Raw genomic sequence first — 17,164 nt, forward strand, 5'->3', positions numbered from 1 at the left:
ATTGGTGCTAAAAAGTGTCTCACCAAGGTAAAAAAGTAAATTTTAAGATAGAATCATATAACACCATTTTTCATAATACTAAATGCTTCTGATCTCCTGTTTAATGCTTAGTTCTTTAAAAATATGCATACACATTTATATTTTCATCAGATAAAAAGTAGCACATTTGCAATACAATTTAACACACATTTTATGCAGTGTCCATAACTTTTTGGAATCTAAATCTTTCCATGATCTTAATTGTCATTGAGATGAAACTTGGCCGATTCAGATTTCACATGAAATTTACATTGTAAACCTGAAAAGTGTATTATTCTAAATGCAAAATTGTTAAGATGTTGCAACATGAATTTGACATGTTCACAGACACAACAGATTTTTTTTTGCTTTTTAAGCTTTTAAACATAATTATGCTTTAATTTAATCAACCATTTTTACAAGTTCTGTGCTTGTAGAACATACAGTATGGGGCACATATCAAACCATCTCTCCAAAACTGCTGAAGTTAGCAAGTTGAAATTTTTAAGAAAGCAAGATTGGTCACTTCTATGTTTCATAAATTTTAATTTTAAATAAAATCAGCACCAATATTGTGTTTGGCCGTGAGCATCCTGCAGAACCACCCACAGTTCTTCTGAGGACTTTGACTGTTGCACCTGCTTCCTGCTTCTTTTTGCATGCCAATTCTAGCAGCATCCATTTACTTATATTTTATTTTTGTCTAAAAATAGTCGCTTATATAATGTGCTGTTTTATTTTCTTACATACAAATATTTTTCTGTAACTTTTATCTTATAAATGTTTAGAAATATAATAATCTGTTCCAGAATATATGAGCTTTAAATTTAGACACTTATTTCAAAAATTATTTAGCAAGTTTAGTAAGTTTAAATTTTATGCCCTGCTTTATTTATTATTTGTTGTACTGCAAATTTTATAGCTATAGTATAAATGCATAGATAAAGAATGAACTACTGTATACATGTTAGATGTTTAACATATGTTAAATTATGTTACATAAATAATGTTACATATAAAATGTTTTTCATCTGCAATTTTCAGACATCACAAAACGAAACCACAAAGATGTACAGCCTTGAGAAGAAGCCTATTTCTGCTCCTCATGAACCTTTTACCCGCGGCAAACTGGGACAGAGTGTAAGTGTGTGAACATGTAACTCAAATTGTTACCATGATATGGTCATTAGATCCTCAACTTCATTAGTTTTGTATGTCTGTCGAGGAACGCTGCATGTTTCTATCTCTGGTTTAATTTATGGTTTAATATTTTTTTTTCTGACAGATCTTTAAAAAGGATCCAGAATTCGATGCGACTGGCACCAACATACGGGATGATAATCACTATAACTGTCTGCATGATCCACACCTGAAGTTCTTTTTTAGTCAGCCAGAAAAGAAAAAACACCTGGAGAAAATGGGGCTTATTACAGACGATAACCAAGTATGCATTTTGGATTTTAGTTAAAAAAAAAAAAAATTCCCGTAATATTAAATGTACACATTTTTAATGGGTTTTATGAGTATTTGTTAGGTTAGACAGGTTGAAGATATTTTAATGAACATTGAATTCAGGGCAGAATGTTGAGGAGAAGTTTACCATAGTCACATAAAATCGACTCAGTCAGCCTCAGTTCCTAAACTTATATTGGTATGTTTTAGGTGCTGTGCTCGCGGTCTGAGCTCAAGCACTATGAGAACTACAGATCGCCTGATCAGATCATCTGCGGAAAGTATTTGCTTCATCAACAGGTAACTACAGCAACGCTGACATGCTGCTTATAGACATTTTTAATGAAGCAGAAGCGCTTGTCATAGTACACCACACGCTGTATCCACAAAGCCACTAGCATTGTGGCTGATCATACACACCCCTCACACACACTCTTTACCCTCCTGCGATCTGGAAAGAGAAGCCCACAAGCCATCTGACTCCTCAATACAATAGGAGTGGACTTATAAATACACACACACACACACACACACATTAATTTGGATGTGTATACATCAAAATAAATGCCAATAAGAATAGTATCAATGTCTAAATAATAAACTACATGAAATAAATTCCAATGTTGAAACAAAACATACATATCCTTTAAATAATCGTTAGGATCAAATAATTTATACAAGATGCAGAATAGGACACTCAAAAGCTACATACACACACATTTAATTATCAATTTATTAATATATTGTCGTGAATCGTATAAAACGCTTCTTTTTTTGCCAGTAATTCTTTTACTCCTTTGAGGAACTTTTTATTCGCTTTATTTTGTTGACACGTTTGAAAAAGTTTTTAAACAAGTAAATAAAAATTTAGTTTTAAAGTTCTTAGAGAAAAGTTTTAATATCAAATAACATAACCTCAACAAAAAGGGACTGAACTGATAAACACACACACACACACACACACACACACACACACACACACACACACACACACACACACACACAAACATTATCACTCAGCTTAACTACTACAACTCAACTACATCAATACATCAAAACACTGTGACTGGACTGACAAATCAACACAAGCGCAGACACACTGACCCACACAAACTATCGTACACACATCTGTAAATGCCTCACTGTTTATCTCTTCTGCACAATATTCATTACTTTTTGCACAAATATCAATTCTTGCTGCTATGTTTTACTACCTCAACACCATATTTTATGTTTTATGTTTTATGTTTTATGTTCTGATATGTCGTGGTTGCGCACTGTCACTTTGTTGTTGCTCGTTTTGCACATTTACACGTGCACTTTATGTTGTTGTCTGTTGTCTGGAAAAAAAAAAAACCTGTAGATAGTCTTTTAGTTAGTTAGTCTTTAGTTGGTTTTTTCTTTTTTTTTTTTGTTAATTTATGTTGTAATTTATGTTAGGAATATCTGTCTTGTCTCTGCTAGCCAGCTAACTAGGCCTCCTAGCTAGCTAATTTAGCTTCTCTGTTAATTTATGTTGTAAGTTTATGTTGCATGTAGCACCTTGGTCCTGAAGGAACGTTGTTTCGTTTCACTGTGTACTAACTGTATATGGTTGAAGTGACAATAAAGCCTACTTGACTTGACTTGACTTGAAAACCTGACTCTCGACATGAATAAAGCTGACATGGTGTTAAAAAGATGAACAATTTCGCACGCCAACCTACAATTGCGTTTTTTACACAATATATACTAGCTTTTATTATTTAGTTATTTACACAAGACCTTATTTCTTTGCTGATACTTCAACAAGAAATGTTTACTATTTTTATTTATCATCTCATGGAAAATTCATGTGGATTACCTCAACTCATTACCAGAGTGTGGTTGAATGTCGTTGATCTTTTTGCATAGTTGAACACGCACTTTATGTTGTCTTTTTGTTCCAAGACAGTTTTATTAATGTATGGTGGTAATTTGTTGTCCTAGCTAGTTAGCTAATTAAGTTTTGTCTTAGCTAATTTTGTTAGATTATGTTGTTAATTTATGATGTATGTACTGTAGCACCTTTATCCTGATCTAACGTTGATTTGTTTCACTGTGAACTAAACTGTATATGATTGAAATGACAATAAAGGCCTACTGGACTTGACTTGATTAGTAGAAAACACAACTTAATCATTTGACTCAAAGAAAAAAAACAAATAACTAAAGAATGAATTTTAAATATAAGTTCAATCCAAGACTAAATTATTAAAAGAAAAAAAAAATCCTGCTGTGTAAAAACTCAAATTTAAGCATTGACATATTTGTGTTTACTTTAGGGATTAAATTTGCACTGAGATCCTGGAGTTACTAATTATATTGTGAATCCCTTTGCTCTATCCTGTCTCCTCCAGATAAGTTATGCAAAGTTGCCCCAAATAAACTTTTCCATAATATATAACAGCTTTTATTTTTGACTCTTTCATGATTGTAAAGCTGAGTTTCCATTTTCTGCCCTACATTGACATACTAAAATCTCAGCACTATTCATTATTCACAGGATTGCCTGGTGTTTATTATGGTGATGTATCTCTTCTGCACTTTTCAGACATCAAAGAAGAAAATGACGAAGATGGACAGCTCTAATAAGAAGGTGGTCTCTGATGCTCCTCCTGAACGATTTACCAGAGGCAAACTGGGAAAGAGTGTAAGTGTGTGAACACGGTGTGACATTGATTATTACTTTATGATACAGTATGAGACCATTACCTTCATTACTTCTTGATGTGTGTTGTGGAAAACTGCATATGCCTATCTCAGGTTTAATCTCAGTTTGATGTTTCTTCTTTTTTCCCTGACAGATCTTTAAAAAGAATCCAGCATTCGATGCCACTGCCACCAACATGCGGCTCAATAATCATTATAACTGTCTGCATGATCCACACCTGAAGTCTTTTTTGAATCAACCAGAGAGGAAAAGACAGCTGAAGAAAATGGGGCTCATCACAGATGATAACAAGGTATGCATATTACCAGTTATACAACAAATGTTGATTTTAGCTTCTTTAATATTAAATGTAAACATATTTTAATTTTTTATGGGTTTTAATTAGGTTAGACATTTTGGAAAATCTTTAATTAACATTGAATTTAGAGCTGAATGTTTAGGAGAAGATTACTGTGGTACAGGTAATTACAGGTTGAACTTTGATGTAGTCAGGCCCAGCTCCTAAACTTGTGATATATTGTAGGTGCTGTGCTCTCGGCCTGAGTTCGAGCAGTATGAGAACTACAGGTCGGCTGTTCGGAGAAGCTGTGAGAAGTATTCTCTTCAGGAAATGGTAACTGAATCAACACTGACACACTGCACGAAAACATTTCTTTAAATGTGGATTGTTTAAAAAATTTTAACCAGTATTTAAAGAAGCATAATTGGGCATCCGAATACAGTAAGTCCTCGACTTATGAACGAGTTCTGTTCCAGGAGCATGTTCATAAGTTAAATTTGTTCTTAGGTCCGACAAAATGAATTTTACACACTTTTGACCTGAATATACAATGTAAAACATACCAATCCACTTTGACTAAATCTCAACTGTGCATCTGTCACCTTTGCCCCCACTGCCATCATAACTGCATGTAAGCTTTTTTAAACATGCCTAATGAGTCAACTGACCCTATTTAAATTCAGCGTGGGAGGGAGGGACAAGGCTATATGGCGTTTACATGCTTGAATAGACAACATTTTGTCTCATAGCGGTTTTCCACTGTAGTAGACTCCGTTTTCTTGAGGATTTTTCAAAATTAGGATTATTCACCATTGACACAGCCGTTTTCTATCATCGTGCTCCCGGACTGATTGAGTAAAACAGTAAGGCCGACTTATTTCTCCTGAACCTCCACATGCACACACATCCAATATACCGGACTTCGGACATTGAAAATATTGTATATAATTGTATATATTGGTATCTGCGTTGTCTATTTTTTCTTCAATGCACATGAGCTAATTCATAGGGATAAACTATGTACATGCTAAAGAGATGAGAGAAACATCATGAATGGAACGTCACAGGTTTGCGTGGCGCATGTTATAATGTTTTTTTTTGCACTTTTCAGATTTCACAGCATGAAACCACTAAGACGGAAAAGTATAAGAAGAAGCCAGTTTCTGCGCCTCCTAACCTTTTCACCCGAGGCAAAATGGGAAAGAGTGTAAGTATGTGAACACATTTTATGATCATTTTATTTCATGATCTGATCATTAGCTCCTTACACTCTATATTTCTTTTTTTTTTTAACACCACATGTTGTCTATCTCAGGTTTAACTCGTGATTTGATGTTTTCTGACAGATCTTCAAAAAAAATCCAGAATTCGATGCGACTGGCACCAACATACAGGACATTAATCAGTATTGCTGTCTGCAGGATCCACACCTTAGGTCCTTTTTTAGTCATCCAGAGAAAAAAAAACACCTGGAAAAAATGGGGCTTATCACAATGGAAGATGAAGTATGCATTTTATCTTCTGTAATATAAAAACCAAGCATTTAGGCTTTGAAAAAGTTATTTAAATTTTTTAAAAAATATTTTTTTTGTATAAGTATTTATTAGGTTAGACAGGTTGAAAATCTTTTAATGAACATCAAATTCAGAGAGGAATGTTAAGGAGTTTATTATTGTCTTGAACTTGTAAATCATTTTAGGTGCTGTGCATGCGGTCCGAGTTCAGTCAGTATGAGACCTATACATCGCCTGATCAGATGATCTGCCAGAGGTATTTGCTTCATCACGAGGTAGCTACACCTACACCAACACGCTGCTTATAGACATTATTGAATTTTTTTTTTTTTAAATATAACAAGTATATGAAGCAGCAGAATCTCTGGTTATAATAGGAAAAAAAAAGAACTTTTAACTTAATTATCTGACCCAAATAGGATTTCTTTTAAAAAAGAAGAAAAAAAAAGGAAATCTGATTATACATGCACCTAATCAAAAGAAATTATGAGTAATTAGAACCAAAACTAAGGGATAAATACCTAAAGTGTACAGTCACTTCAGATTTTAGGACTGAACTACAATATATATATATAAAAAAACTACTCAATTCGGTTAAAAAACCTTATGAAATATAAGCCTAGACGTTTGTGTTTATTTGAACTAGGGATTTTAATTGGACTAGATTTTTTAATGCGGCCTTGGTGTAATTAATTATATCACAAATCTCCTTGCTCAATCCTGTCAATTCAAAATCATCAATGCAAATCTTTTTACTAAAATTTTTTGCACACGCCATTAATTATCTATTTCCGCTGGATACAATTATTTTGTAAATTAATTATATACACTTTTTAGATGTCGGAGAACAAAGCGAAGATGGGCGGCCTTAAGAAGAGGTCACTTTCTGCTCCTGCTATACTTTTTAGCCGAGGCAAACTGGGAAAGAGTGTAAGTGTGTGAACACGTTTTAACTGAAATTATTATCTCATTATATGATTATTAGATCCTTACCTTTATTAGTTCTTTATCTCAGCTTTGACTCATGGTTTGATGTTTTCTCTGACAGATCTTTAAAAAGATTGCAGAATTTGATGCGACTGACACCAACATGCAGTTCAATAATCAGTATACTTGTCTGCATGATCCACACCTGAAACCCTTTCTCCATCAACCAGAGAGGAAAAAACTGCTGAAGAAAATGGGGCTCATCACAGACGATGAACAAGTACGAATCTTTTATATTTATAAAGGAGAAATAGATTAGAGGAAAAAGTTTTATATTAAATTAAAGTATTTAGATTTTAAATAAGGTAAAACATTTAAAATCTTTTAATTTGCTTTGAATTAAGAGCTGAATTTTGAGAAGTTGACTGTAGCGTAAGTTTTAATATGGAAATGAGACGCAGCCAGACCCTGCTCCTAAACTTGTAATATGTGGTAGGTGCTGTGCTCTCGGCCTGAGTTTGAACAGTATAAGAGCTACAGATTGGCTGTTCGGAGAAGCCGCAGGAAGTATTCTCTTCAAGACATGGTAACTGCACCAGCACTAACCTGCTGCTTTTAGAGATTCATACATTAAAGAATACATAATTATATACATGTTGTAACTTCTAACTTGAGCATTCTACTCAGTTAGGATACAGCATGATAAATCCATAATTAAGTGTTTTTATATAATTTAATAATTTATAAAGAATAGTTTAAATAAAGAGTTTTAGTTGTTTGTGTGTTTGTACATGTGACACACATGTTATTGTAATTCTGCTTACAGGAATGGCTAATGCATAAAGGTAAAAGCAAGAGGACCTTCAAGAAAGGGTAAGTTTCTTTACGTTTTTATAGTAGGACGTTAAAATTTAGTTACAAATAATGTCAGCTCCCATCATTTAAAAAATCTGTAGTAGAAAAGCAAGTAAACAACAACCCTGTTTTAAATTAGACAAATGAAATGTGTGCCTTTGTAATACAATCAAATTAGTACTTTAATCAAAGTTGTAATCAAAATGAATAAGCAACCGTACATCACAAAAAACAAAACTTGAAGCTAGGAAAGGCTTTAATATTTCTAACTTTATGTGATTTCTTTTTTTTTTATATCTCTAGATACAAGAAAGTTTGTCATACGGTGAGTGAGCCAAATCATGACGTAATGGTAATCGTAATTAAGACGCTTTTTTTTTTTTTTTTTTTACTGAAAGTGATGTAAAATTTTCAAAATCTTAATACCTGTTTGATGTGATGGATCACAAGTAGGCTATAACAGATATAGTTATAGATTTATCTACAGATTTCTTTAGAATGGTGCATTTTTATGAAGATACATGGTTGAGTTTTTACTAAAACTGCTCTAGACATAGACATACTTTGATTAAATTTAATTACAAGCACTTTTTCTTCCGATCTTGAACAGATGGTAGACACTTCTTCAAGTCCTGCAATGAAGGAAATTCACATTTCAGCACTGGAGGTGTTGAACAAGATTATAACTGAACTATCACCACCGAAACTCATGTTGGAGTGGAACGACCACCATAGTATACATAGCAAAACCCCTCCAATCTCTGACATTGAACTCAAGGAGGACCGAGAGGACAGTTTGGACATGGTGGAGGAAGTAATCATTCCGTCATTGGACACTGAGAGCTTCCCCTCTACCTCACAACCTAGTTTCTTCACTAGCGATATTGTGAGATCTGCTGTGGAGGAGCTCTTAGCAGTAATCTCTAAGCAAGAGGTATTGACCTCTCCAAAGGAGGCATCCAGTGAGTTAGATTTATCCCCCGGTACTTCTAAAACAGAGACTCATGGACCAGATGGACCTCAAAATGACCTCTATCAAACACTACAGGAAATTCAGACCAAGGCAGAGAAGGGGGAAACATCTGACTGGACAGAGGCAACAGTATCACCTGAAAACATGGAGATGGTCATGGACTTAATCACAGAAATAATGACAGTGAGCAAACCTGAAGATGGCGCTGATACTTTGAACGAGGTTGAAGACACCCCAGCTGGTAAGAGGATGACACCACATCCTTAATTTCATGTTAAATATTAATTATTGCACAAGAACCCAGTGCATATGATTAAAGTGATTTTTCTTTTCACCCATACAGTAGATGGAAGAGAAAAGAAAGGAAATCCACTACAGAACTTCTTCAGAAAAATCTGGCAAATAATAAAGCAACTTTTCCACGACGGGAAATAATGCAACAAGGTCCACAAAACTACTTTAACGCACAAATGCACACACACACACACGCACACGCACACACACACAGAACCAAAAAAATTATTTACAAATGTACAATACCTGGTTAAATTGTAATGAGTTCCTAACAATGAATTATTGTCTAATAGCCAAATCAATAATCTTCTAAACAAATTAATACATGGATAACTATATGAATTTTTGGAAACCGGGTGCTCTACTGCTTAGATAAGGAAGCAGAACTATTATTTATAAAGCAGTGCTCTTCTGATTGGTTAGGGAGGTAATGCTCTACTGTTTATTTAAGATAGCAGTTAGTTAGTGTAATTAACAGTTATTAGAACATTATATCTGTGATGTGGTGTGATACATATTTTTGAATGTTACAGTCTATTATCACCACACGTGGAATGCCTCTCGTCCAATAACATTACTCTTTTGCAACTTACTGTTGTTTAAGTCAACTCTAAGCTGAATTATAAGCTTTTCTTTTTTTTATATCAACTGGAAATGTACTGCTATTATTTTGGGACAAATTGAACTAATGGTTTGCAGCAAGCCCACCAAACCTCCATAATTCCCAGATGGTTAGACCAAGGACCACCAAACTTTGCAGCCTGGCATGACACCTCGACCCAGGAAAATGCCACTGTCTCTGTGGCTCTCTAGTGCCACCAGAGGGTGGGGAGTTAATCTTTACTTCTCTACAGTATATCTCCCAGACAATTTGACCCATGATTGCCAAACTTTGCAGCCAAGCATGATACCTTAGCCTGGACAGAATACTGCCAACTTTGCATTCCAACTTTTACCCCAAAGGGGAAATCACTTTACACAACCATAAATTGCTAGATGTTTAGACTATGAAATTTTGGCACCAAGTACAACACCTTGGGTGTGCCTCTCTAGCGCCACCAAGCAATCTTAAAAGCTCAATAAATTTCAGATAGTTAGACTCTAGACGCTAGATGCTTTACCCAGAGTGAATGCATGCCACTGTATTCATGCCTCTCTAGAATCCGCAAGTGCCCAAAACTGTAACTCCCACAGTGTCTGACACAGGACCATGAAACGTTGCACCTATTTTCAGCATTTTGCCCAGGAAAAGTGATGTATACACCAGTCGCTGATTCACAGTGTCTTTAGGAACCCAGTGCTCTTCTGATTTGGCCTCTACTGATTAGTTAAGGCCCTTCCCTCTTTTAATTGGATATATTGGAAATCTTTTTTTTATTTTTACATGCTGTAGTGTCCAGTTTTGGAGTATTGTCACATATCATTGCAATTCTTATACCCTCACCTCAAGAATATATATAGTATGTATGGATAAGTATTTTGTAGAAATAGTTAAATAGTTGAAAGATTAAAGCTAATAATCTGTTGATCATCTTTAGTGTATAATCATTGGTATTATTATTTCAGGTTGGAGCCCATGTTTATGTGTTTTGCTCAGGATGCAGTGATCGATTGCTAATCAGCACCCTTTTGATCAGAAGACGAATTATGTATTACCCTAGTATCCGGTGTGACCAAGATGATAATGAGTTCCCTTCTGAGTCTGGTTCCTCTCAAGGTCTAATACCACATGAGGGAGTTTTTCCCTGCCACCATAGACTCTGGCTTGCTCTTTGGGGATATAAATATACACCCGGATTTATAAACATTCACTATTAATTAAGAGTACTAGGAAATAAAAACAGAATTTATTTGAAAAAAGCTGTTCTCATTTTTTTTTTACACTTGCAGTGTAGCAATTATAGCGCAGAGGAATAGTGGGTTAGGCCTCGCATCTCCAGGGTTGAGGGTTTGAGTCCCACCTCAGGTTTGTGTGCCTGGAATTTGCATTTCTATTTGTGCTTGTATGCTCTGCACCAATTAGCATAATCTGCATGTCTTTGGACTGTAGGAGGAAACCTGAGTACTCAGAGGAAACCCCCAAAGCATGGAGAGTACATTCATACTTTATGCACACAGACTTGAGGTGGAAATCAAACCCAGACCCTGGAGGTGCAAGGCGACAATGCTTTGTCAGTTTAATCGGTTTATTCAGAAAATTATGTGCAACAGGTATTCCAGGTGTGTCAGTATGGTGCTAGCTACCGGAAAGCATCTGATATGTCATGTTAAACAACACTTTTTTTTTCTTTAAGAAAAATTGCTTCTAAGTGGTTCTGAGTAAAATGTCCATATTTAATTTATGGCTAACTAAGCTAAGTTAACACTTGCTTTTAACACAATGGTTGTTTGTGGAACTGTTATAAAACAACATAAAAGCAGTATCACACTAGAGATCATGCTGATCTATTAAATATCAGCACGGCTGTGATATCTGCTGCACTCCATCTCAGCCATGCTGATATTCATCACGAAAGCACTCCATTTTTATATGTGCATCTCTCATGACAATCTGCAACTTGGTTTTCCAGCTTTATGGGAGAAATTGTTAAAACGTACTGTATATTGTTATTGGGAACCGGATTTAACATGTTTCCCAGACATTCCTAGCCATTAAGTGTAACTATAAATAGATAAAATTACAATGTGTCTGCCTTTTAATACATCAACAAATACATGAACAATGAACAAGGGCCTTCATGAAGAATGATGCCAAGCTGAAACATAGTGTTTCGAGAAGATACACAGGGCTTGAATTGAATATTTATTGCTATATGTAATGACTGGAGGAAGTAAGATAATAACACTGGACCATCAAGCTGTTATAGTGATGCAGACTGGTACACACACCAAGGCAAAAAAAGATGCAATGAGAGAGACAATGACGGATGACCTAAGTGAATGCACTGAAGCTTTCCCAGACATTGCTAGCCATTTAGTGTAGCTATAAATGGATAAAATTACAATGTGTCGACCTTTTAATACATCAATGGTGCATTCATAGGCAAATCACTGTGTAATGGAAAGAATAAATCCTTTAGGATGTGATGATATAGGAAAATAATCCACATTATATGGGTAAAAATATCACCTTGTTGCATCAGGCTACATCAAACCACATCATCAATGATTATTTTCCTAGAGCACTTTAATTGTTTTATTCCTGTCTAATTCTATTCATCTTTACAATATCATACACTTGATCTATTTATTGATAGCTCCCACACTAGCCAATCTTCAGGGTTTGTCTTTGCTTAGGACGTTTAAATGCTCACATATTTTTCGGATTGACATGCCCTATTTACTTAAAACTTAAATAATTAACATGATGTGTTCCTCTCACAGCATTTGCAAACTTATGCTGATCACTTTTTGTAGATTTCTTACACACTGACTTTTTAGGTTTGATTAGTGGATTTCCTCTTATCCTTGATTTACTCTTTATGTAAACAACATTGCTCTCGGTGTGCAGTGAAACTATTGGAACTCCTGGATAAGATTTGGACCCGAAAGCTAACACCAGATTGTGGATTAACTCTAAAGTAAGCACAAGTGGACAGCTGTTTCACAATACTCCAGGGAAACATTTGGTAAGTGCAGAGTTCCTGGTATTTCACTGCTTGGTTTAAACAACTGTAGGCATGTTTTTAGTTAAAAAAATTTAATCACATATGAACCAGATATACTCAGATTACTCAAGTAGCAAATACTAAATACAGTACTTAAGTTTGCTATGTAAAAAATGTGAAACTTATATGGGATGGGATGGAAAGACTTAGGGAAAGCGAGGTGTTTTCTCACGTAAGATCACATCGCTCGCATGATAGGGAGAAGTCGGCCTTGGCCCAGATAAGAAATACATGAACAATAAACAAGGGCCTTCATTAAGAGTGAAGCCATGCTGAAACATAGTGTTCTGAGAAGATACACAGGGCTTGACTTGGAAAGTGGATAAAACGACAACAAACTCATGGCAATTGCAAAATGCAGTTTAATCCGCTGTGTGAATACAGTACATACAGTAACAAATACGTTGGAGAAAAACAATGGCTAATGCCAAAGAAAAGATAAAAATAAAGTGGTATTAACAAATCAGGATATATAAGATTCATCAGACATAATATAGTAAAGAACATCTAGTGGCAATTCAGTGTAGGGAACATGGACAGTAGAATGAATGAATAGCACAGAAGAAATACTTACAGTACCCATGCTCTGTCTACGAGTAAAAGAGATTTTGTTATTATAAAGAGGAATGCTCCTGCTTCTGAAGTAATTCCTGATAAAAATATGAAGGATACAATGATGAGTGCAATTTTGATTTGTAAATAACATCATTCTTCATCATTCTGCATTGAACAGAATGATTGTTAAATGCAAGATTTAGTGATTAATAAAGTAAGATAATAACACTGGACCATCAAGCTGTTATAGTGATGCAGACTGGTACACACACCAAGGCAAAAAAGATGCAAAGGGAGAGACAATGATGGATGACTTAAGTGAATGCACTGAAGCTGATCAATACCAGGTCATCTCAAAAGGAGGTCAGTATCAGTATGTGCCATGGTCATTTATGGATATGACAGGATTGGCTACCAGATTTACGGTGCACAATGATGGATAACGCAGTTTAAGAAAAAAAACTACAGGCCACTTACTAGCAAAAAGAAAAGTGAAAGCAACTGAAATACTGACAGAAGCCCGACTGCGAAGACTGACCGGGCACAATGCAGGAGATGACATAGCATTTGGAGCATTTAGGAATAGGATATGGGATGCGCTCACAGCTTATCCCACAAAGATGGACTCAGGAAAACTCGAGTCAGTGATGCTGGAAGGTGAAAATGTGGAAAAATTCATCTATGACTTTCAGACAAAATGGAGAGAGGAAACAAGAGGCTCCTGGGACCAAACAGATACTAGCAAAAGCCTGTTCCAGATGTTGTTGAAGAAATGCTTGCCTAAGGAGGTCCGGGCAGCACTGGAAGGACTTTCCAAGCACATCTTGTGCACTATATGGATCAATATCGAAGGAAGAAGAAGAAAGTCAAGTAAACTGCTGAGTCAATTTTAACTCAGCTGCCCAAAATACAACTGGGGGACATCACAGATGCAAAGAACAAGAAAAAAAAAAAAAGAAAAGCACTAGGTCGAGTCCTAGCAATTGTAATGTTGCCAGACAACCAAGCAAGAAAACCTCCAGCCAGGTCAGGACAACAAACACATCAAATAAAGGATCACAAGAAACCGGACAATCAGCCAGATGGAATGTAGGACCACCTGGTCCACAACAACCCACTGGTTTCTGGACACAAGGACAACCCAAAGATCTGCGGGTGGGCCCCTGGAGGAGACACATTTAAAACTGCAATTGGCGTGGCCCACTATAATGGCACTGTAATGGTGTCTAATAATAATTCAAGACCAATTCCATTTATGATTGGATCAGGTGCCACATATTCATGTATCAAATTCAAATCAAATTTAAATTCAAATTTTATTTGTCACACACACAGTCATACACAGTACGAAATGTAGTGAAATGCTTATACGACTGCCATTGACCCTAAAAGAGAATTAAAGTTTACAAATAAGAAATAAATATGAATAAAAGAAATACATTAGAAAATTAAATAGAAAAATTAAAAATAAACTAGGAAAAATAGAACTAAAAATAAAAATAGAAATGTGCTAGGAAAAGTAGAACTAAAAATAAAAATAGAAATATGATGTGCATAAAAATAGAAATATACTGTACAAATTGAAATATACTGTACTGGGTGTGCAAATATGCATAGAACAAGGTGTCTTTGTGCAGAGGTTATTAAAGTGTCTTTTTGCACTGGTCCAGGATGTAAACGTAAACATGTAGTGTAGTTGTGAAGGTAGGTGTGCAAAGTTATGAAAGTGTCTTTGTGCAATGGTCCAGGATGTAAACGTACAACATGTATATGACACAAAGGCTCTCAGTCTCACTTCTCAAGCAATACAAAAAAAATAGGACTTTTTGGATTTTTTTATTGCATTTAAGTATTGCATTTTCCAGACCCCAAATTGATAACATTAAAAGACACTGCAATAACAGTGCAGTAAGGTGTGAAGTATAAACTAGTTTTTTTTTTTTTTTTTTACCAAGTAGCAAAATATATCAAATGTTTGACGTGCGTGTAGTAAAGTATAAACTTAGTTACAGTAATACATTGATTGTATAACATAGATGACTGCCACTTAGAGGGAATCAGTTATGTTGATATGCGACTTAAAAGTCGCAAAGGGGGAAATATGTAAGCATGTTTTTAGGTCAACATATTTAATCACATATGTACCAAATATACTCACTTTACTCAAGTAGCAGTTATAATAATATAAACTTATAATGTAAGGTTTTCTATTAAAACTCTAAACCCAAATGGGATGAGATGAAATGCCCAGGCAAGGCGAGGTGCATTCTCGCATATGATTATGGTGAGCACAACACTTGCATGATAGGGAGAAGTCGACCTTGGCCCAGATAAAAAAATACATGAACAATGAACAAGAGACTTTCTCAATAAGGTGCTAAAGGAAGGTAGAAGCCAAGCATAGTAGATACAATACATACAGCAACAGATACATTGGAGAAAAACATTGGCTAATAGATAAAAAAAGATATAAAAATTTAGTAATAATAACAAAGTAAGATGTACAAGAGCTGCATCAGACTTAATATGATACAGAACTTGGATGAGCATCAGAAAATAAGATCTCAGTAAACAAATCAGATGAAGGGGCCTGTCGCCTCTGAGCAAAAACCACATCTAGTGGAAACAGGAAGCTCCGATTCTCATCTGTGCGTATGCACTGAACAGCAATTCAGAGTATTCAGCCTTCTTGGAGACCCTGAATGGAGTCCTGCACCAAGCCCTAGGAGTGGACTCCATAGTCCTGCTTCAACGTTATCACATGAGCAATGACGGAAATATCTGGAGGGGCATGATTGGGAGGAACGGCCTTCCTGGTCTGAAACCAGTAGGTGTTTTGTTATTGGATTTCTGTGCTAGGATTGTCCATAACATACACCTTGTATCCTTAGAAGTTCCTTAAAATGCTGTTTACACTGCCCGATTACCTCCTCAGTCGAGGTCAAGAATGTCCAATGCCTGCATGGCTTTGGTGGGTCCCCATTTCCCCCTCCCAAGTTGGCAGATGGATTGGATAACATACCCCTGAAAGCTTCCATTTTCAGTCAAATTGGTTCCTAGACCACCACCTCAATGTTCGAGGTACCTGGTGCCTGAGCAACATAGGCTAAAGGTCATTGATTTTGTGATCGTACAGTATATTCTGTCCTCAGGCCATATGCCTTAGACACTCGGCTGAATTGGGAACTTGTACAACTCTCACCTCCGGCGGTTCTTCTTTGGCATCCTGTGGAGGCTGGAAGCAATGAATCAGAGTGGTCAATGTTGAAGCTGTAATCTCAAGGTCCTGGGTGTCTGCAGCAATAACCCTCGAACATTGAGGTGGACACCGGTGGTCTAGGAACCGATTTGACTGAAAATGGATCTCCACAGGATCAATGTACATGGCCATGCTGCTATAGCCAAACCTATGGTTACTTATGCCAGTGCCAAATGTCGGTTTCAATGGTGCCAGCAGTGAAAATCTTGGGCTGTGGACAATGTGATACATGTATTGTTCTCTGATGAGTCCACCTTCAGTGTCTTTCCCACATTCGGGAGAATTACAGTGTGGAGAAGCCCCAAAGAAGCGTACCACCCATGCATGCCCAGAGTGAAGCATGGGGTGAAGTTGAACATCTCCCATGGCCTGCACAGTCACCAGATCTAAATACTGTATTATTGAGACATTTTAGGGTGTTTTTGAGGAGTCAGTCGAGAAATGTTTTTCTCCACCGGCATCACAAAGTGACCTGGCCACTATTCTGCAAAAAGAATGGCTCAAAATCCTTTTGGCTACTGTGCAGGACTTGTATCTGTCATTCCCACGACCAATTGATGGTGTTTTGCCTGGTCTAAAATTAAACGTTTTAGCTTCAATGTCCAACCCCTGTATATATACTGTTTGTTTATAATATAATATAATATAATATAATATAATATAATATAATATAATAT

The 17,164-nt window shown here is 35.9% G+C and overlaps 1 protein-coding gene across 1 annotated transcript; it reads left to right on the top strand.

Annotated features, from left to right (window-relative positions):
- The first annotated feature begins 1,068 nt into the window (after positions 1 to 1,068).
- LOC128518402 (uncharacterized) lies at positions 1,069 to 10,822 on the top strand. The gene is made up of 17 exons (XM_053491487.1): positions 1,069 to 1,158; positions 1,304 to 1,462; positions 1,681 to 1,770; positions 4,043 to 4,141; positions 4,296 to 4,454; positions 4,686 to 4,775; positions 5,554 to 5,649; positions 5,789 to 5,947; positions 6,142 to 6,231; positions 6,794 to 6,886; positions 7,005 to 7,163; positions 7,380 to 7,469; positions 7,710 to 7,756; positions 8,042 to 8,063; positions 8,349 to 8,952; positions 9,055 to 9,155; positions 10,572 to 10,822. Exons 1-16 carry the CDS (start codon positions 1,087 to 1,089, stop codon positions 9,144 to 9,146), a joined length of 2,121 nt encoding a protein of 706 aa, XP_053347462.1. The 5' UTR covers positions 1,069 to 1,086; the 3' UTR covers positions 9,147 to 9,155; positions 10,572 to 10,822.
- Positions 10,823 to 17,164: the final 6,342 nt, after the last annotated feature.

The sequence above is a fragment of the Clarias gariepinus genome, chromosome 3 (assembly GCF_024256425.1).
Source record: "Clarias gariepinus isolate MV-2021 ecotype Netherlands chromosome 3, CGAR_prim_01v2, whole genome shotgun sequence".
NCBI classification, from domain to species: Eukaryota; Metazoa; Chordata; class Actinopteri; order Siluriformes; family Clariidae; genus Clarias; species Clarias gariepinus.

Bases quoted from the DNA above. Each gene is read 5' to 3' on its own strand.
- LOC128518402 (XM_053491487.1), top strand. From the start codon at position 1,087: ATGTACAGCCTTGAGAAGAAGCCTATTTCTGCTCCTCATGAACCTTTT. The intron at 1,463-1,680 runs GTATGCATTTTG...GGTATGTTTTAG, and splicing joins TTATTACAGACGATAACCAA to GTGCTGTGCTCGCGGTCTGA. The intron at 7,470-7,709 runs GTAACTGCACCA...TTCTGCTTACAG, and splicing joins AGTATTCTCTTCAAGACATG to GAATGGCTAATGCATAAAGG.